The 21,150-nt window shown below is 50.0% G+C and overlaps 1 protein-coding gene across 8 annotated transcripts in view; it reads right to left on the bottom strand.

The window, feature by feature from the left end:
- Window positions 1-117: 117 nt before the first annotated feature.
- SRRM4 (serine/arginine repetitive matrix 4) overlaps window positions 118-21,150 on the bottom strand; it is a 56,619-nt gene continuing 35,586 nt past the window's right edge. For 6 of the 8 annotated variants that reach the window (XM_015878352.2, XM_015878353.2, XM_015878355.2 and 3 more), the window contains 12 exons: window positions 20,110-20,253; window positions 18,682-18,765; window positions 18,347-18,418; window positions 17,585-17,611; window positions 16,985-17,035; window positions 14,414-14,506; window positions 13,354-13,504; window positions 6,990-7,327; window positions 6,073-6,285; window positions 5,740-5,856; window positions 4,467-4,604; window positions 118-3,950 (listed from right to left, as the gene is read on the bottom strand). In XM_015878352.2, the coding sequence (XP_015733838.1) occupies window positions 3,686-3,950; window positions 4,467-4,604; window positions 5,740-5,856; window positions 6,073-6,285; window positions 6,990-7,327; window positions 13,354-13,504; window positions 14,414-14,506; window positions 16,985-17,035; window positions 17,585-17,611; window positions 18,347-18,418; window positions 18,682-18,765; window positions 20,110-20,253 (1,693 nt within the window). In that variant the 3' untranslated portion in view covers window positions 118-3,685. The remainder of the gene's footprint in view (window positions 3,951-4,466; window positions 4,605-5,739; window positions 5,857-6,072; window positions 6,286-6,989; window positions 7,328-13,353; window positions 13,505-14,413; window positions 14,507-16,984; window positions 17,036-17,584; window positions 17,612-18,346; window positions 18,419-18,681; window positions 18,766-20,109; window positions 20,254-21,150) is intronic. The other 2 variants (XM_015878356.2, XM_015878357.2) reach the window with 2 other exon arrangements.

The raw sequence follows: 21,150 nt of genomic DNA on the forward strand, positions 1-21,150 counted from the left end.
CCCCAGCAGCTGAGAGCGCAAGCACATGCCCTGCTACACCCAGCAGCTGAAGCAACCCAAAATATCCCACTGCACCAAGCCACATCCAAAAGGAACATGAGAAACCAGGCTGTGATGTGAACCAGATATCATCTGAACTTTTATTGGAACCCTTTTCTAAACAGGCTAACTGAAATACCCCAGGAAGACTAAAGAATACAGTATGCATTTCCATGGAGAGCAAAGGTAGTTTTACAGTGAAGTCGAATGATCAGATGTGTGATTTGGTAAGGAACTGACCAACAGAGAAAACAGGGATTTGGTTTCCCTGGCAGCTTTTCTCCTGTCTGGGCTTTTGTTCTAAATCTCTCCATTCCCTGGATAGGGCTCAAGGTGCTGTTCTCTACAATAGCCCCAAATCTGGGCTGCTTTACCACGGAGCTGTTGCTACAGCAGTGGATGCTGCAGTGCTTCAGTGACCCTCCTGGTCACACACGGACTTCCAGGTAGCAGTGAAAGTCACGGGGTTTGCTCACCCTCTATCACACAGGTAACACAACCCTGCTGGACATTAAGGACTTCAGTCTGGCACCTAAAATTTTCCCTTTCACCCAACGGTGAGACCCAAACAGATTTCCTAAGTAATGCTCAATAAATAGGAGAAATAAATATTAAATAAGAGGCCAAGTCCTCTCAGCCTTTTTGATCTATGTACAATGCATAGCAAAATAACATTGATTGGCCATTGCGGATAGGTTTGGTACAACTTCAGTCACCCAAAACAACAGAAACATTGAGAAAAGTTACAGTCAACATAAAGCAGAGCACAGCTGAGCGCCGCAACCCATGACAAAATAGAATGACACGACAGGGCATTGGAATATCCTTCCACTGCACTCTGCAGCAAAACTTCAGGGTCTGGGCTGGGTTTGCTGGAGCCTGATCTGGTGTGTGAGGTGGGAGAGGAGGGAGCCTGGGGGTTGAGTGAGTGGAGTGAGCATCCCAGATGGACACTGTGCCTTGTGCTCTGCTGTGGAAAGGCAACAGGGGCGTTTGGGATGGAAACAACATAATGAGCAGGAAGGATGAGGAAAGAAAACCCTCTGAGATGGTGCTTCTGAGAGGCAACTGAGACGCTGCTCCAAAGCCATCAGCTCATGGTGAGGACATGGGCAGCCCCACTGCCAATGAGCAGTGATCTGTGTGCACCCAAAGGGCAGAGCTGCCCCAGGGTGGAAGCTGCTCCTTGCAAACAACAGCAACCTGAGTCTCTGGTCATGGAGCAAAAATCCCATAGAAGCAATGAGCGAGTGAACACGCAACAAAAGAAGCACTGGCAAAAGGCACAGAGACAGAAAAGCTCACAGGCTTCTGGCAGAGTGACAGAAAACCCACTGATGGGATGGGTGGTGGTCCACATTGTACCGAAAACCTTAAATAAGTTAAAAAACAAAGAGATAAATACCACTGAGGAAACATACGCACACACACACATACACACAGACGCAGTTAGTGCTGTCACTGGGCTGGATCTGCAGGCACCTCCCGTGCTCTCACGGCCCAACCTCAGATTTTCCATGGGTGGATCACAATGCAAAACAACGCGGGGAAGTCGTTCCTCCCGCCAGTGCTGGGCCAGCACTGGGAAACTCCATGCACTATTGGGGAGGGACCCAAACAAGCACACTGAGCCCCAGTAACTCCTCACTCCTTCCTTTGCCCTCCAGAATAAATAAATAAATACTGCCAACGGCAACCGCTCGCGTCTGTCCCGATTAGAAACAGAAAGCGACCGATAATAAATAAATGCGTCAATAAATAATAAATAAATAAGGAGGTTTTGCTCTGATGCTGGAGAGCCTTCAGCTGCCGCCAGCCGTGCAGGCGGGTGGGTACCAGAGCCACGTGGCACCTCTTGTCCCATAGCCAGTGTGCGCTGCTGCCTCCAGCACTGTGTTTGTTCTCTTTCCCATAAGGAACTCGGCTCGGTGTAGCTGGGCTGTTTATACCGCTTGCACAAAGCTCTTTGCTTTCCCAGCTGTTGCCCATCTGGCTCGCTGCTGCAGGTGCATGCCGGCATTTGGGGGCACAGAGGGGCAGGACGAGACCGACAGATTTAGGATTTGGCCTCTGGTTGCTGAGTTCAGACCTTTCAAGGAGTGCTACGGGGAGACAATGCCAAACTGGGAGGGACTCTCTAAGGAAGAAGCATGGGGTTCTCAGCCCCTTGCAAGAAGGGTGCTCCCCACCAGAGGAGCCAGGGGCTGCTGTGGGGCTGGGGTGGGGGAAGGCAGCAGCACCCGCTGCAAGAACACCTTGTCTGTAATTCTCAGCCACTGCCTGAGGGGTTTGCAGGGAGAAAGAGATGGGGGAAAAGGGCCCCTGTTATCAAATTTCCCCTTGCATCAGCTACGTAGAAGTATAACCCTTTCTGCTATGTTTTCCAACTGATAACACGTTTACGTGCTCGATAAGGCAATCATCCAGGTTGTGTTTGACCTTCCCCTGCTCACAGCTTTACCTGGTGCCAGTGGAGGCCGTGGGTAACTCTCTGGCTGTGGGTTTGCCTTTCCTTCCACCCCTCTCCCCCTCCGGCAGATGCTGGCTGCCCTTAGCCCTTTCCTGTGACACTTCAATGACACACCTCCTTGACTCATTAAGCCCAAACTCGTTAATGATCAGGCAGGATGGAAGGGGAGGGGATGGAAAAAGGGAGGGAGGGAAGTCTTAGACCTAAATTAGCGTCTCTAAGCACCCAGGTGTTGTAAGAGAAAATCCTCAGCACCGGCTCAGCCCGTGCTAGGAGAAGCCTTTGTTGCTCTGCAAAACACAGTAATTGCGCAGGCAGCTGGGCTGGCAAGCCTGGCAGGGAGACAAAACCGCAGGGCCGCCCAGGCAGGCAGGGCCCTCCCAGATCCTGGGAAAAAACAGGCATTTTTGGCGGGGGGGGGGGGTCTCTGAGATGTGAGCCGTGCAGCCCCAGCTCACACTGCAGCACTGACTCCCCACTGCTGTGTCTCAGCATTCACGCTGCTGGAGGGGAATAAAACAGCCCTGTGAAAGCTGGATGTGTAACACCATGTTAGAGGGAATAGCCTTTTTCCCCCCCCAGAAATTAATGTCATGGGGGGATTTGTAGCCTTCTATTTATAGCAGAGTTGGGCGTATGGCAATAAATAAGAACGCTCATGGCAGAGACCTGCTGCAGAGTGGGCAGAAACTGGGGAGGAGAGATCCAATATCAGGGACCTGATATTTGCCTTGAGGAGGATGGGTCACGTCCACTCATCACCAAAGCTTCCCAGCAAATTCCTCCCTAAATGTGTCTCTTCTTCCGGAGGGAATTAATTCACCGGCTCCTGCTTTGGCAAGAGAAGAGCAAAGAGACAAACTTCTTCCTTTGGAGCAGCTGTCAGCTGTCGGAGAGTGGCAGCAATGGGGGTGTCAGGAGGATGGACCCTGTAGGGTCTGCAGAGCCTCTGTAGGGCACTGGCCCCACTTCCAGCTCTGGCTTTAGGAGCTGCACAGATCCACCCTCCCTGCAAGGCAGCAGAGGGGCCATTCTGGAGCTCTTACTCCATCCTTAATGAGAAAAGGGGACCTGGTGCTGCTGTCGCATCAGTATTGGGGATGATTGCGATCGATGGCCAAATAGGTGGGAAGGATGCGGAGAACGCAAGGAATTCAGTGACGCCGGCGGCACTCCTTAGCGACGCAGGCTGTCGGAGCTGCCTCCTGAGTCACAGCTCCTGCTCCTGCTGCGGCTGCTCCTGGGGTCTGAGCTCCTGCTGCGGCTCCTGCCCTCTGTGCTGCTGCTGCTCCAGCTGCGGCTGCGGCTGGTCCGGTGGCTGGAGTAGCTCCGGCTCCGGCTTGGTGAGCGGCTGAGGCTGCTGTACCAGGAGGAATAGCTGCTGGCGCTGCTGGAGGAGGACGGGCTGGGCCTGTAGTAGGGGATGGGGCGTTTGCGGGCGCTGTGGGGACAGAGAGATGAGGGATTACCAGGAACACAAGGACAGTTTTATTGCCAAGATCTCCAAAATATGTTGTTCGTTCTGCACGACACCTCTCAGATCTGTCTGGTTTTATTTGCAGGTAGCTGGCAGGCGCTGGGATTCCAGCCAACCACCCCCACAGCCACCATGCATCAAGTCTGAGGCTCTGCCTGATGCTTTCCCAAAAAGGCCTCAGCTTGAGAATTAAGAGTCAAATTTGACTGTCTATAGCATGGGAATCTACCACAGGAGAGGGTGAAGCAAAAGCCTGCTGCACCTTGTACTTGATGGGAGAGTGAATCCCTGCTCTGATTTCTCTGCCCCTTTTCTTCTGTGGCTGTAAATGAGACCTTCTGCCTCCAGCTGCAGATCCTCCAGCTGGAGGGGAGGCAGAAGTAGGGTTAGGGAAACCATTGTGCTCTTGGAGCAACCTGTGCTGGGGGGGGGTTGGAGACAGAGGGCAGCCCATGTACCCCAGGTGTGATGTCTCCATACCTGGTGATGCGCCGGGCCTCCAGGTGGCTGGGGGAGTCCCTCCTGCGCTTCCTTAGGGGGGAATAGGAGCGCCGGCGCTGCCGGTCCCGCTGCCGGTGTGACTCCTTCTCACTGGAGCTGTGCTTGTGCTCACGGTCCCTAAGGGAAGGGCCAGATTGGAAATAGTCACTGCTGGGCTTTTGCAGGTGCAAAAATCGGCTGGATGGGGTTTGAACATGAAGGCAGTGACCCAGCTGAGTGGAAAGCGCTCTGCTCGGTGTTTTGGTGGTATCAGCCTTGTGCTCTGCTGGACAGTGGGATGTTCGGTGGCCTGACAGATTGACACCCAGCAACTGTGGGCTGCAAGGAGGTTTCAGCAGTGTCTCCCAGCAGCCCTGCATTGCAAAGCTAAATGGCTTCCCTGTCCCTCTGTGGATGCGCTTGGTATTTCCACAGTGCTGCTAAAGCTGCTGTTGCTGGCTGTGCTGCAAGAGCGGGTGAGCACAGCTCTGCCAGCAGGCCCCACGTGTGCAGAGGGCCCCAGGTAGCTCTGCAGGGCTGTGCACTGCTCACCAGAAGGAGTGCTGGGGTTGCTATGGTTTTCTCTTTTGTTAAATCCCTGTGCACGTCAGCACAGGCCTTGCTGTGGAGGGTAGATGACTTCATACACCCCGTTCCCTTCTCAAAGCCGTCTGCAAAGCAATACATTACAGGTCAAGGACCTGATCCTTGCGAGCAGGAAATGTTCTCCAGCACCAGAGCAGGGGCTGTCACAGCTTGCAGAATCAGGCCCTGCGATAGTAACATTTAAGGGTGCCAAATGCTCACAGTGTGCTCAACAGCAGAGGTCTTACCAGAAATTAATGCCCAAAGGCATTTTCTAGGGGTGAGCTGTGAGATGTGTGTTTTCTACAGGGTGTGGAGCAGAGACAGCTGAGCTGTGTTTCCCCACGTGTGCCTCTGTGAGTGCCAGCGTGAGGGCACCTGGTGCCTGCCCATGAAGCAGGGACACTTCTCAGGGCCTGCCACCTCTTTGGCAGAGCATCTTCCGCTGCTGCACTGATTGCTCTGAGGCAATAAATGGGAAGATATTTCTGATGGGCTGCAGATCAGCGTAATGCGCAGACATGTGCCATGCTCCATGTCTCTGTTTCCCTGCTCCCTCCAACCCTGGAAGCTGAGGGGGAAGTTTGGAGTTGGCAGAAGGAACCAGAAAGTAGGCTGGAGTACAAGCAAGTGATGTAGGCAATGGAAAAGCATGAGGCAGCAGATACCAATGTAGAGACAGACGTACCTCGTAGGGCTGTAGTGGGAGTAACTGGGGCTCCGGCGAGTCTTTGAGCTCCTGCTTCCAGGGCTTTTTTTGCAGGATTTGGAGGAATAGCTGGGGGACCGTGAAGAAGACCTGGGGCTAGGGAAGGAACATAAGAACTAAAGATGCTGGAGGGTGAGGTTGTACCAGACTTCCCGTAGGCTCACAGTGGGGAGAGATGCCCCATATTTCAAGGGCTACGTGGCTCCCTGGGTACCCACACAAACTCTCACTCTCCTCCCCAAGGAATCTGTCAGCCTGCAAGAGTTGGAGGTTGCCCAGAGTGATGGAAAGAACCATTTGTGCTGGTCTTACCTCTTCCCTGAAGAGCAGGACCTGCTGCGGGAGTACCTGGGGGAGGCCCTGCGGGGTGAGGAGCAGGAGCGGCTGGAGCCAGGGGAGGACCGTCCTGTGCTGCTGCACGACTCGCTGCGGGGACATGGCCTGAGTGGTGAGCTGCGGGCTGGTGATGGGGGAACACTGCGCTTCTTCTCCTCCGAACAGCTGGGACACGAGGACAGGCATCCTCTGGAAACGCATATTTGGGCAGTAAGCTCCTCTGCCCCATGCCCTGCAGGCTCTGGGGTTGAGGGTGAGGAGCAAGGGAAGCGTGGCAGGGCTGTGCTCCAGAGCAGAGCAGGTCCTATTGCCTTTGGATTGGGCTGTGGGAATCCCTCTACTTCCAGAAGAGCCATGGATGTGAATTGGGGTCAGCTTCCCAACAGTAATGACCAGCTGCAATCCCGGCTCCACCCATGTGAAGGCAGAGTTATCCCACTGGAGTCACAATGTGAGAAGTGTTACTCTCCAACTGAAAATTTAGGACTCGTTCTTCCTAATACCAACTCCCCTGGCTCTAACGTTTGGCATTTAAGAACTGAGGTGGAATTACTCCCATACACCACTGCCCCAGTACAGCCTTGGGTACCAGCTGCCGTGCTTCTGCTCCTTTATCCCCACCACCACTTGGCACATCCCAGGAAACAGAGGCAGAGATGGAGCTGGCACCCACTCCTTTCTCTTGATGATGACCTGTGGCTGGGTTTTCATCTTCCTCCTCATGCTCCAACACTGCTCACTGTGGGCTCTGGACTCCAGGCTGGCAAGGTCTGATTGAGATCTAACCACTTCCAGACCACAAAAACCTCCCTGCCAGCTCACTGGTGTATTGGGAATGCGGGCAGGAGATACAGAGCAACAAATACCAGCAGCAGCTGCTGATAATCACTGACCTTTGGTCTTGTCCTTGGGCATCAGGAGACAGATTTTCCGAAGCTGTTGCCTTGGTCTGGGAAAAGCAACTGGTGAATGAATTTCCTGAATCAGAGCTGTTATCACCGTTGGCCACTTTGGGCTTCCCAGATGAGAAGGCAGGGCCAAAGCCATCGTGGGCTATGCTTCGTTTCTCCTGGCTGTCCTTTGACCTGGATGAGCTCGTTTGAGTGGAGGGAGGGGAAGAAGTGTCGTTTCCTGAGTCATATTCATGACACTCTCCGTTCTGGCTGGCTAGGTGGCCAGGCGGGCTGTCTGTTTTGGTAAAGAGGTCAGCAGAAGACCCTGACTGAGAGATCTGAAAGCAAAAAAGCCATTTGGCATTGTTTGAACGTTTTATTGAGGAGGGTCGCTCCTGGTTTTACTTTGCTTTTATTTTATGTTTTAAATAAACCCAGAAATTTTACCATCATGATGCACTGAAACAAAAGGAAAGAAACAAAGTAAGAAAGAAAGGAAAAGAAGAAAGAGAAGAAAACAAAAGCACACATCCCTGAAAGAAATCCACAGTAAGAAGAAACTCCTTTTCCCCCTGCTATGATAACGGGAAGATCTAGAGATCATGCAAAGAGTATCAGCATGCGATCCATGTTAAACAAAAGAGTCCAACAAAGTAAACGGGCAACCAAGGAATCAAAGTAACGGGCTAACTAAATGAAAAAGGGGTAACAGAGGAAAAAGCCCTTATTTAACCTAAAAGGGGGAGGGCAAAAAAAGAAACAAAAGAGGGAATGGGAATATATACATGATAAATAAATAGACAAATAAACTTTATAATCCTTGGAAAGAAAACAAAAACAAAACAAATGCTTCAGTAAGTGAATTTCTGAGTGAACGTCACAAAAATAAGCAAAGGAAAATCAAAGCAAATCAAACGAAGGGCTTCTGTACAAAATGGCAAATAAATGAGAGAAGCACTTTGGAAATAAAAGCTAAGAAGGGGGAAAAAAAGAAAGGAAAAAAAAAGGGGGAGGGGGTGGGGGGGGAAAGAAAAATCCCTCTGGAAATAAAAAGTATACAGACACCTCTTTGTGTGCTTTTTTCCCCCTGAAGAAGATACAGCTAATGCGCTCAAGTGACCTCTAATAAATTCCCTGGTGTCTTGCGGATAGCATCCACTTACCCATCAAGAACTCCTCCTTTAGTAGGTAAGGTGTAAGAAAAAAGGAAGAGCGGGCAACATAAGTCCATCATTAGAGTCTCAAATTACATGAAAAAAACATAAACCCTCTCTTCAATCCACACTGCCAACTGTTCACTTGACTCTGCTACGTAAATGTCACAACTGCTTTTTGTCTGCTTGCTTCTCTCACTTACTATTCCTCATTTTTGTTTCCTTCTGCTTTACATTAGGCTGCCCAGACAGCTCCTGGGGGCTGACAGCCTGTGCTGGAAAAGCATGGCTTGCACTCAATCCCCTAGGGTTTCAGGGTGGCCCACGGGTACTTGGAAGTGGCAAAAGGAACTCAAGCAAAGAAGTCAAAAATAAAGTCGAGGGGGAAGCTGTATTTCCCCACTGTGGCTGTACTGGAGAGCTACGGGAAGGGGATGATGGTTTTGGTGGGCTGCTGAAGCTGACAGGTCAGAGAGGAGCCTACAGCCGTGCTGGCTGCCTTGGCTGGGGCTGTCAGCTGGGACCCTGTACATCACCGGGGGATTGACATCATCTGAATGTCTCATCTCTTCAGTTTTATCTCTACTGGCATCTACCAGAGCCAGTCCAGCACTGGTCAGCGAGGCGACTTGAGTGCTAGTGCCTGCCCTTGTGATGGGGAGCGTTGAGGACAAACATGGACCTAGCACATCTGCGGCCTCCTCCAGGCCCCAGGGTTTGCAGCACAGGTACTGCTCTTTGCCACTTCTCTGCCAGCTCTCGTTTACTCCAGCAGAAGTTTACTCCAGAGATGTCAAAGGAACGTAACAGAGCTGGGAGTCTGGCCCTGCTCTGTTTTGTACCCAAAGACATGAGCGACGTGGCCTCCACAACCAGAACCACGATCTCACCCCAAACACATCCCATAAAATACAAGACTGTGCTTTCACACGGTACCAGATTTTTTCTCAAGATTATGGCTTGTGTTATACCTGAACCCTGACTGAGAGGCAGCCAGCTTTTGGCAACATTTCATTTACGGGCATATAAACCACCATGTGAAGTACTCCCTGGCTCCAGAGGTTGGAGTCTGGGGGTGGGCGTGTGCATCTCCCTCACCTCCATTCCCTCCCAGTCCAAACCAAACAGCCTTTAGTTCTTCCCAGCCAAGAAATCCACCCATTTCTTGGCATTTCTACCCCTGGGACAAAGGATTGCTAGGAACTTTTGTTTTGCTTTTGTATTGAAGTAACAGCTGCTGTCAGCGCATCCCAATATCCACCCAAGGATCCCCCCGTGCCTCTCTGTATCTCCACCACTGTGACAGCAGCATCCTGGGAAGAGGTAACATGGATAGAAGTGGAATATGTCCTTGTGGGGGCTGGAAGGGCTGGCTTGTGGTTTCTGTCCTGTGCAGGAGGCAGGACAAGCATTGAGGTGCTGGACAGAGCAAATTCCCCCATCCGGTGACCTTGGCTTTGCCACACAAAATGAGAACCACGAGCTGCATCTGAAGATGCTGCAGAGTTCCATTGAATTCTAATGGCTTTTTATTTTTCTAGGGTGTCTTAAAAGAGTCTGGTTTTCTGTGAATCTAATTTTCTCTATGTGAACATTTGGCTTTTCTCCCCCCCCACCCCCTAAATAAGTTATTAAATAATCTCAGTGATTTCAGATTGAGACATAGTGCTGCCCTCAAGAGAACCCAAGATACATATTTACTGTTTGGGTTTGTTATTTTTGTGTTTCAAATCATTATTTAAGCAAGGTGAAGGGACGAGTGGAAACGAGGCCCTGATGCTTCAGAACGTAATGCTGAGTGCGCTCCTAGATCAAGAGGCGGTGCAGCCTAATGGCTTACAACAATACAATCACTGCTCGTCTTCCAATTAAACTGAACGAGTTCATTTACTGTGCTTCAAACAGCCTCGAGGAGAGACAGGACTATAAATTTTCTCAGCCATAAGGGGACCGAGGCCCATCAGCGAGCAGCGTGGCACAGACTCGCTCATCGCCAGAGGGTTTTTCTCGAGTCTTTTTCTCTGCTTTGAAATGAGTTGCAAAACAAGAGTTAATTTCTTTTTCAGAAGTGCATAATGTCTCCCTCCCTCTGTCTGTCCATGCATTGTACCAATGAAAGGCACACAAAGCTTGCAGCAGTGACCCCTGCTCCCTGCAGACAGCTGCCACCGCAGCACCTGCTGCCTTGCCGGGAGTGGGGCCCAGGGGGCTGCCCTTTAATGGGGAGATGGGCTGGGCTCTGCTAACCCTCTGCCTCAAGGAGGCAAACCTCCTCTCCGCCCGCTGCAGTGAGCACTTCCAGCTCAGTTTGGGCTGGTCTGGCACAGCTTTGGGATGAGGGTTCGCATTGTGTTGCCTCCTTTGGGTATCCGGGGAGCTGCTTGGTCCCCCCATGGCTGCACACTCTCCTGCCTCTGCTTGAGCACTGAGCTGCAAATTTATCAGGTGATAACCAGAGGTACATTCAGTCCTCTGGCTGGGAGGAACAGCAAAAGAGAGAGGCTTTCATGTTTAGGAAAGGCTTTGCCTTCCAGCTCCTGAAGAGCCCTGTTTGTCATCAGAAACACGGCGTGCAGCAGTTAAAAGAGCAGCTTTTCCTATAAAAACCACAACCCAGGCTGGAAAACAGAGAGCAAGAGCAATGCGGCCTGCAGGCATGCTATCAGCCTCCCCCAGCCCCCCAGCACACACTGTCCCCATCCCTGCACTGTATTGTCCCACCTGTACCTCCCTGCAGGCACACCAGCACAAGTACTGCTGCTTGGAACAACCAGACCCCACTGAGCCTCCCTGAAAATTTGGGTCAAACCTGTGTTAATTAGTGACATTGCAAACGAGCTTCAGTGAAAGCAAAGGAGCTGGCAGGGAAGGTAGATGCGGTGTGCAGTTATCTTCATCAGGTACAACAAAAGGCAATTAAGCTCACACCCTGCAGTTACTTATATTGCTCTGCTCAACCAGAAGCACAAGGGCATGGAATATATCCGTACAAATGCGGAACAGTGTCTGCAGCAGGACGGGGGGTTGCTGTTAATGTTCAGATATAGCAGCAGCGTATTACCAGTTCCTCTGCATGCTGAGGCACAGCCTCACAATCCTCTTTCTCAACAGGTGCCTATTGTGGCTGCGTGTGATTAAAGGAAAAAATGTGTGTGTGAAGCTTGGAAATTCATTGCTCAAAAGGAGCAGGGAGCTCTGGGGTGTTTTTGCTTGTGTGCATGCTCATGCATGCGCCAACTTGCACATAAAGGCAAGAGGGGAAGAAGCAGCGAGGTGGATGCATGGACAGGGAGCAATTCTGTGTGCCTCATCCCTCAGACTGCAGGTAAGCTGAGCTGGATGTGATCATTCCGATAGAAAAGAAGGGACAAAATGCCTGGAGACAACCCACAGAATGCTTCCACTTTTCAGAAGAAAATAGAACAAAATCTGGCCTAAAGTTAAATAATTTTTAAAACAGACTTGGAAATGCTGTAGCATTACCTGGAGGAAGTCTGTGTCTTGCCTGTCTGGGTGTCATCTGTGTGTCAGAGCACTCCCCGGACCATCACTTTCCTTTGGAGATATCACGGTGAATCTCCTCAGGTCAGGAGGGTTTGGGTTGGAAGCCCAGGCCAGGGGTTGTGGCACAGAGAATGTGTGGCATTAGCAGACAAGACTGAAAGCTCCCACTCTATTTTTCCCTGCTGGTTCTGAGTACATGATATTTAAAGACCTTATTCAGCACTTTACCGGGGCATTCAATTTAAACAAGTACATAAATGTGCTCTTGAACAGTGTCCCAGGAGAGCGTACTGCTTCCTGGGAAGAAAGAGGACACCAATTGACTGCAGAAGTGAGGTCTTTTTGCCATTGGTTTCTTTGTGTTATTAACTCACGCTGACCTTTGCTGAGTTGACACAAGGAAACACCCCAGGCCGATGGCAATGAAAGCTCTGCAGCTTGTCCTTTCTTTGCATGTGCTGCTGTAAGGACACACACGTAAGCACAGCATGCAGGTTCTGCTACTCGTGCTCTGCCTTACATGGCTTTATAAGCAATGACTCATTTGTGCACTACACACTCAGTAGGTGTATATGACAGGAGTAAATATATGTCTATGACTCTGGGAGACGGCTTGTGTCTGTCTGTATCCATATACGATCTGTGTGTACAGTGACTGAAATGCCAGCTGTGCAGGTGAGCAGAGAAGGCGCCTCCTCTTGCTGGGACTATCTCCTCTATCTGCAGTATGGCTCAGCTATTTCCAGTTGAAGACTGGGCTTAAGGGGAAAAAGTCAGTCCCCCACTATATTCCACTTCAGGGCTCAGAGGACTCCACACAAGCCGCTGGTAGCATTCCGTATCCACACACAAGCACCAGGTCCTGTACTACCTCAAGTCTTATGTAGAACTGCCCCTCTCCAGAACACCCATCAGATACTAACGCTGATCAAAGAGCATCACACCTCTGCTTGGCAGCTACTGGGAACAAGGAGGAAATGTTCCATGGGAAACAAAGATTTCATACCAGTCGCTATCTAAGATTTCTCTCCATTTTTGCTCCCTCTGTTCTAAGGCACGCATTATATCGTCTCTTCCCATGTATATGGAAAAACATCCCAAGGCACTGAGACTGACTTTACCCTCGGCTGCACATGCAGTTCCCATTAGCATCAACGAGAGCTGCACACAAGCTCTCAAGTTGGCCCCTGGGCTTGTCAGTCCAGAGCAACAGTGATCTCAGAAGGATCCCAATAGAAAACATCCCCTGCCAATAATCACCAACTCACTAAATGCAAATATTTCCTTTATATACGTCTGATTCCCTTTTTTACCCCTGAAGGACTAAACTTTCGGACATGAAGACCGATGAATTAAGTCCATGTTCAGCTGAGCAAAGACTGCATAACAAACACATCCCTGTGAAATATCATCGCTGAAGGCCACAGGTTTTAATCTTTTCTTTTTTTTTTTGTCCTCAATTCATTATTCAGAGGCTAGAGACTCGGCAAACCTTTCCCCTCTCCAACCCCACTCTTGAGGAGGAAGTGCTGAAGGAAGGAATGACTTTAAATACATCTGGAGAACAGCACCATTAATAAGTAATGCTGCTTTAACCAGACTTCGTCTAACATCGCTATAATCGAGTTATAAAAATTACATGGCAGACTTCTCACCCATATTCCCATGGCTACTGAAAGCAAAGAAGCACATTGTGTAATACTTACGACTTCCTTAGAAGACAGGAAGCTGTGCAGTGGGAGGGTTTGGCTGGCCTGAACCTCTGCAGAGGAGCTTCTCTTTGCTGGGACTTTTGCATGGTGCTGGGAGCGTCTCCGCCGTGCTTTACGCCCTTCCTCCCGAGACCTGGCTCTGCGCCTCCAGAAAACATGCAGAAGCAAAGTGTTATCCTCAGCATTGCAGCAGTGCCCACCAGCAGCTGCATGCAAACCCTTGCCTTCTCTGTGGAGTCAGGGTGGAAAGAAAGGGAATATTTTGCTTTAAAAGCATTTTAGTTTGCAGCCAGGAGATGCGTGGTGGGTTTTGGGTTTTAATTTCATCTCCAGTTCCTAATTTTACAGTGGCTCACAGCTTCCACGCAGCCTTGAATATCCCTATGGCAATATACCTCCAAGAGAAGACACTGCGCCTGCATGAACTTCCCACCTACTACTGGTTGTGTTCCTCCCTGCACTGATCGCCAAGTTTCCATGAGAAGTTTCTCAGTAGTTTTCTAAGTGGAGTGGGTCAGAGGGAGTGGTTTGTTCATAAAGCTCTTTAAAACAGCACATAACAAGCTCACAATGTGCATAGCTATTCAATTTGCTATGGCAGTGATGCGGGTCTTGCACCAGCATCCACTCAGCTGGCCTCGGGATGCATCTGTCATCTACAGGAAAGAGATTTTAATCAGGTCACAGATAGTGGCCATAGGATGCCATTGGCAAATACATTTCCATTGCTAAGAACAAGCTTGAAGCTTTCCTCGGACATTGGCAGTACAGAGCCCTGGGCTGGGGAAGGCAGACTGGGCTGAAGTCAGCTGTCACTGGCTGATCATCAGCCATGGGGATCAGAAGTGACTGTTGGGCTGAGAAGATGCAGCTACCACTTCTTGAGCCCAAACCCTCTGTTTTATGGCTGTGACCACAAGAAGCTCAACTCCCAACTGCCAGAGTGGGACATGGCTCTGCCCAGAGGGTCAGCAGGGCACACAAGACACTGCAGTCACTACCCTGATCCACTGCAGTGCTGCAGGGCAGCCAGTCCTGTGAGTGGTGACATTACCTGCTCCTGCAGCTCGGGGAATAGGAGTCAGAGCTCTCTGAGCGAGAGTGGCAGCGGCGGTGGCGGTGAGCTTTCCGGGTGCGCCCACGAGAGCTTTGGGAAGCAGAAAAGAAACTGTGGTTAGACAGCAGACCCAGGCTGTAAGACCCAACAGTTGGAGGCCAAAGGCAACGGCACTTACATCAGAAACAAGATCAGCATTTTAAAGCAAAGGGATTGGGGCGTGAAACATTGCAAAGGACACAAAGGCGTGAAAAATTCTCCATCCCTTCACGGCTGCCCTGACATCAAGACATGTCATCTTACTGAGATCTATGCTAGCATTTAGCTACAAGCTGTTAGGTTGCCTCTGCGCCCTGCTGGAAGATCTATGGACAAGTGCACAGGAGAGCAGCAGGCAGCACCAATCCTTTCTTCTTTAAAGACCCAGCAGAGCTATGTCACCCACTCCCCCCTCATCCTGCAGCCCACCATGACAGCCCAATGCTAAGCCCTGTTTGGGGAGCACCATCTGTCTGGGCAGCCCAATGCCAAACTCAAACCATCCCAGACTCCCCATAATACAGGATACTGGGTATCAGCTTTCCCCACCTTCTCAAGATAAGAGGGTCCAGCCAGTCCTATAATCTGCTCTTACTGTTGTAATAAACATGAGACAGCCTCCATAACTGCAGCCTATGCTGTGCACGATTTCTGCTTGAGGGGACAGGACCATTTATTTGACTTCTCATAGGTGCCCAGTTGCTGCCACTCCATTCTCTTACATGGCTACAGGACAGGGACCAGCAAACTGCACACAGACACAGGTTCACTGTCCTGCTGCTTTTCCCCTTGCTCTATTTGGGTTGTTACAGTTGGACTTGGCCCCATAACCGAAGGGCTGGGCCTGTCCTTGCCAAAAGCCCCAGTCCTGCACTCGGGGAGCAGGGTTATGTGAGTGGCAGGCTCTGAAACCTTCTGTGCTTGTTCCTTCTTGTCATGCCCAGTGCCCACCTCAGCAGCTATTTTGGGTCTGGCGTGTAACCATCTGCTCAGCCTGGCACTGCTGTGCCAGCATGCAAACCTGATGATGGGTTAGTTGACAGGAACAATCTGGTTTCATGGCCATGCTGTACCAGTCACTGACACCGTTAACATACCTGCCTGGACAGCATTTAGCAATGTGGCACCATAAAAAATCAGTGAACCAACTGCCTGAGCACAGCATCTCCTCCAAAACAAAAGGGCAACAATGAGGGCAATTGCTTGAACTCTGCTTGGCTGTCTTCTCTGATGCTGTTTATACACTATGATTGGATTTCCAGCATTTCACATTTGGGGAGCTTCCTTCCTTCTGCATAGTTGAAGTCAGCAGCACTGACTGCCTCTCCCTCCTTGCATGCTTTTTCTTCACCTTCTGTATCAGTCCCTCCAGTTTAAGAGCTTTTCCCCCATGTTCAGGAAGGACAAACTGCTCCCATGCAGTTTAGATAACAAGTTGTTCAACCCACGGATAAGCCAAACCCTGATTCAGGTTGGCTTATGGGAGCAACGGGGAGGCTTGACGAAGCCAGGAGCTTCAGTTCTGATTTCTAAGTTGAAAGATGAAGACTAAGGAGCCCTGGGGGGGTTCATCCCCAAAGAGCAACCCCAGAAGCTCTCATTCCCCTCTGTCAATGCACTACTGCACCCAGTCTCTGTTCTAACCACGCTGCTAGGCTAATGCAGGCTGGCCAATACTGTTGTGAGTGGAAGGTGCCTTCTAATACAGATAATCAAGGAAGTCTCAGCTTTATCAGTGATCTATAGGATTTCTGGGCACACAGCAGCTCAGTTTGCAGGAAGAAAATGGTGAGAACACGCAGAAATGCAGAGAAAAGGAGATGGGATTTCTGCATGCAATAGAGGTGGAGGTAGCACCTTGTGGATTCTAGTCCCAATGGGCAGCAGGGTGACACTAGCAGTGCTAGGGGCTCTTGTCCTTCTGTTCCCTTCCTAAGAATAAAGGTTGTGCTGGGAAGAATTACAGGACAGGTCATGCTAACGCCAAATAGACAGCAAATCCTGGTCTGCCAGCTCATCTCCTTTCCCTAACAGGGTATGCTGAGTCCCAGCAGGGCCAGCCAGGGGTGTGATAGCCAGGCTTCAGCCCCAGAACTGCTTCTGTGCTCTGAAAGCAGGTGAGAAGCCACAGGTTGCAAAATGGAAGTATTACAGCCTCTCCTCCTGTCCCCAAAGAACCATGTCTCATGCCATGCTCATGTCTGCTCCTTAAGACAAACATTGTGCTTGTCTTCTGCACACATCAGAGCAGATGGGAACCTCAGCTCCCTATTTCAATAGTTTCCATCACCTCTAAACAACCCCTTCTTTTCCCCAGCCCCCATTGCTTTCTGCTCCCATTTGGATATTTGGTTATATCACAAGCAGTCCCTGTATAACCTCTGCAAGCAGCAAACAAAGAAGAGCTAAAGCCCCTGTCAGTGAGAGTACACCATTGTGCAGAGCTGGGTCTACTACTGCCTTCATCAGAAGAGCTGGACCTTCTGCTCACAACTGGCAGGGCAGAGAATATTGTGAATCACTACTTACTGTTTTTTGTGTTTTCTTTCTTCCTTTCTCTTACTTTTGGGGCTTGAGGAACTAAATAAGAAATGGCTAATTAATTTGGAGATTTCTGTTCTGATTAAAATAAATATCAATATATCGCACGATCACACATCAACATTACAGCTAAACTGCCCAAAAACATGCAATTAAAAAATTGAAGGGCTGAATGTTTCTGACTCGACACAGGGGGTCTCAGCTCCTGCTGAGAAACCTGGTTCATTGGCTGGGACACAGTGCCTGTGGGATCAGCCAACCTTCTGGCTTTACACTTTCCCATAGAGAAGATACATGCACTGGAATCCGAAGAGTTCTTCCAGCATGCACCTGGAAAGGCACTGGGTTGGAATATTTCCTCACTGCTGGGGGATGTGTGCTGTTTGTAGGTGAAACCATAGGAAGAATGAAAGCTCAAGATTCAGAAAGTGTCCAACGTGGACAAGGTTGTGAGACCCACAGGGGATGGGGGGACCCAGGGGATTCCACAAAGAGTCATAGAAGTGGCTCCGCACCATGAACATCAACCTTGTGAGATCCTGAGGAGACCGTTTCTAAGGGATCAACCCACACGTGCTCAGCTCTTACCTGTGTCTTCTCTTCTTTGAGGATAACCTGCAAGACACAAAGGTGCACACTGAGTACAGCGTCTTACAAAACTGGAAGTCTGAATCTGACACAATCTGGTAAAGTCCATCTTGAGGCTGAGCACTAAGGACACAGTGCACCAGATGTGTCCCATCTGAGCTCCTAGCACAGTATCCCATAGAGCACCCAGCATGAAGTCCTGTCTAGAATGGCTGTGAGATGGCTCAAGGCAAGGCCAGTTGGGATCTGTAGTTGAGTGGGATCTCAAAATGACCTCCATTGGTCACTAACACACAGTGGTTGATCACGCTCCCTTCTGGGATGAACCATAAGCCTATAGTTCATCTTGCAGGGGCACAAATGGGTACGACAGGTGTAAAAATGATGAGCATCTGACCTGAGATGGATACCAGGAGGTGCCAAATATAGCATAGCATAAGAACCTGCTCTCCGAAAGGATATATTTTACAGGTATTTCTATCTCCTTCAATTCTCCCCCCCTTCCACCTTTTCCCATAAGAAATAAGCGCTGCTTTTCACTCTGTTCACCACTTTTGGTAGCTTCTTGCTCTCATTCAATAAATTATAAATACACGAACTCTCCCAGGGAGATGGCATCCACTGTTCTCTGCAAATATTGGTTTAACAGCTGAGAGAAAACAGTGAAATATTTGCAATTCCAAAATTTTATCACTCTCTTTAAATTAAAAACCAGCTTTCAGAACCTGATGCTTCCCCGCAACGCTTCCACAGGAGAAATACCTGTTTCTTTTTCGTTTCTTGGAGCTCTTCTTTTTCTTCTTCTTCACAGGCGAGGGGCTGTAGGAAGGAGACCTGAGGGAGCAGAGAGGCATCAGGGCCAGCACAGCCCTTCACCCCCAGGGCTGCCCACCCTGAACCCCACCACCAGGCCTTGGGGCTCAGGCAGAGCTGAGGCTGAGCCATGTTCTGGGCATAAGGGGAGGATGAGAGGATGGCCAACAGATCCCCAGCCCCTCACACCTCTGTTTTATACCCGTTTTGTTCCTTCATGCACCAGGGGCTGCAGGATGCACTTCCCCATGAGGCAAGGCCCAGGCCAACATGGCCACCCTCACCTCCGTCGCTTCTTGCGGCTGGATTTCTTCTTCTTCTTCTTCCCCCGGGCCGGCGGTGGTGCACGTTCACCATCACACGATGGGCTGCAGAAGCCAAACAAGACTGTAAAATAAACTGATAAAAGCACCATCGGAATGACCTCACTTGGGGTTGCCCACCTCCACGTGCCACCATCCCTACCTGAGGGCCAACCAGGACAGATCAGGGCACCTAATTACCCTCTAATTACCCTCACTTGAAATTAAGTGCCTCCTCCGTGGGTTTAATGGAGATATAATGAGGCAGACACTGTACGTGGCTGCGACGCCAGCTGGTTATTTGAAATGAGCTTGCTGAGGTTAACAACTCCATGACAGATTTATGGGTTTCGCTGCTTTGTAAATATGTTTTAAATAATTAATTGGCATTTGATTTGCATACAATAATTATTGAGACCGAGTGAATCTAATGGTAATGGGAGACATGGCAAATGTTAAATAGCAATTGATTAGAAAAAATATCTATTTATTGACATGCTACGGTGATTTAGTGAGATAAGCATCTCTTACACAGCGGTTAAACTTGGAGTGGGGGGGGAACTGTCTATTAATTTCTTTTTAAATTGTGCTATGTTTCAGCAAAAAGCAAACGGCAGTTAATGAATTTGGAGCACTGGGCTGGAAATGTGAAATGAATGAGGGTTGGTGACCCTAAAAAAAGGCAGTGAATGATGGAAACTAGAGCACAGGATCCATGCCTCAGCATCCCCACTGCTCATCCCACTGGCTGCAGCTGCCACCATCAGGACCTCGTGGTTGAAAAGCCATCCTCACAGGGATGTGGGCTCCAGCATAGCTCAGCCCCGTCCTCATCTCGTTCTCCATCATCATCCCCTGCCATGTCTGTGCCAGGGCATGAAGAACCTCCAGGCTGTGTGCTCAGCTATAGGCAGCCTGCCTGGAGCCCTCCCCCTGCTCCCAAGATGAAGCCTTTTGTCTTTGAAGTGGAAGCCTCCTCCCTGAGCTGATCTAACTTTAATTGTTCCTCTGTGATTGTAATCAGAGTCTAATTAAAAATACACTTTAGATTACTGTTCCGGTTAGCCTGACATCTGAAGATAGTAAATGCACTTTCTGTCTCTTTCTTTCCAAGCAGAAAGGCCTTAAATCCCAGTTCAGCAGCAAAGGCTGAGACCCCAGCTGCCTTGCTTAGCAAGCTTCGTTCATTTTTACCCTTGCAAGTTGTCAGGGGCTAACAGTGCACAGATAACAAAGCGATATCCTAGTTAGGGCAATGCTGCTGCTCTGATCTCAGTGTGGGTGATGGGAACTGCTGAGGGTGATCCACAGCCAGAGGGGAACCCAATGTGCCCCAACCCCTGACCAGATCTAACAGCCTCAGCAGGGATGGGGATGATGAACCTCACGGTGGGGTGGTTCTGTCCCTACCTGCGTGACCTGTGCAGAGCAGGGTTGCGTCTCTCCTTCCCTCTTGCCCAGCCATTGGTGGTGGAGGTCTCCTTGGACACACAGCTGCTCAGCTTCTCAGGACGCCGATCCTCGGCAGAGTATGGCAGGCAGCTGAGCGTCCCACTGCATGGCAAGAGGCCAGAAAGAGCAATAAGAGAGCAAGAAAACAAAGGGAACCACCTGAGCCATGCAGGTGCCTGCATGAGCCCCAGGGAGCCCACATTGAGTAGAGCCCTGCAGATATTTGTTTCAGAGAATGGAAGCATTGATGGAAAGCCATAAACCATACCCAGTGCGGCACTGAGAACACCACATTTTTGGTGCCACGCAGAGTATTATATAAAGAAATAAAGGAAGTATCAACAAGGCCAAGCCTGGCCAGGCATTTGGTCTTTAGAGACCATCACAGCCACCAAATGTGGGCTGCAGGGCCAGGATCAGGAGTGGTGCACATCTTGGGGGTTCAGTGATGCCAGGAGGGAAGCTAAAGTGCAGTTCCATGGGGAAGCAGCACATCAGCCCCAGCTAGCCGTGGCCAGAGGCTTGCAGCCCCTGGGAACTTTCTGCCTGTCCCAGTCATGAGAATCACAGTTCTGGGGGCTGGAGCTGGTGCAGAAGCATCTGTCAAAGTCAAAGAGACTTAATTCCTATTTCCACCCATGTTCTCAGGAAATCCCCACCTTATCCAACAGCCCTTTCTTTCTTGGAGCACAGATTGCAACGCCTGAAGGTTTAGGGATGAACATTAGGCAAACACATATGCTGGGGGTCAGTGGGATGAAGCTGGAGGAAATATTTCCCACACAGGTGATGCTGGCAGATCCAATGGTCCCTCCATCTTTACAATCTATTACTCTGCTTGTAAAAAATTTCCCAGTCTTTTCCCATCATCCATGTTATTTTTAATCATCCAGGAAGCTACATGGTTAATCACTTACTTTTTGCGAACTAATTAGCTTGTGGCATTTCCCAACCCCCTTTTAAGAACAGTCTTTGGAGGCTCAGTCATTAGGATCCATT

This window comes from Coturnix japonica, chromosome 15 (assembly GCF_001577835.2).
Source record: "Coturnix japonica isolate 7356 chromosome 15, Coturnix japonica 2.1, whole genome shotgun sequence".
NCBI lineage: Eukaryota > Metazoa > Chordata > Aves > Galliformes > Phasianidae > Coturnix > Coturnix japonica.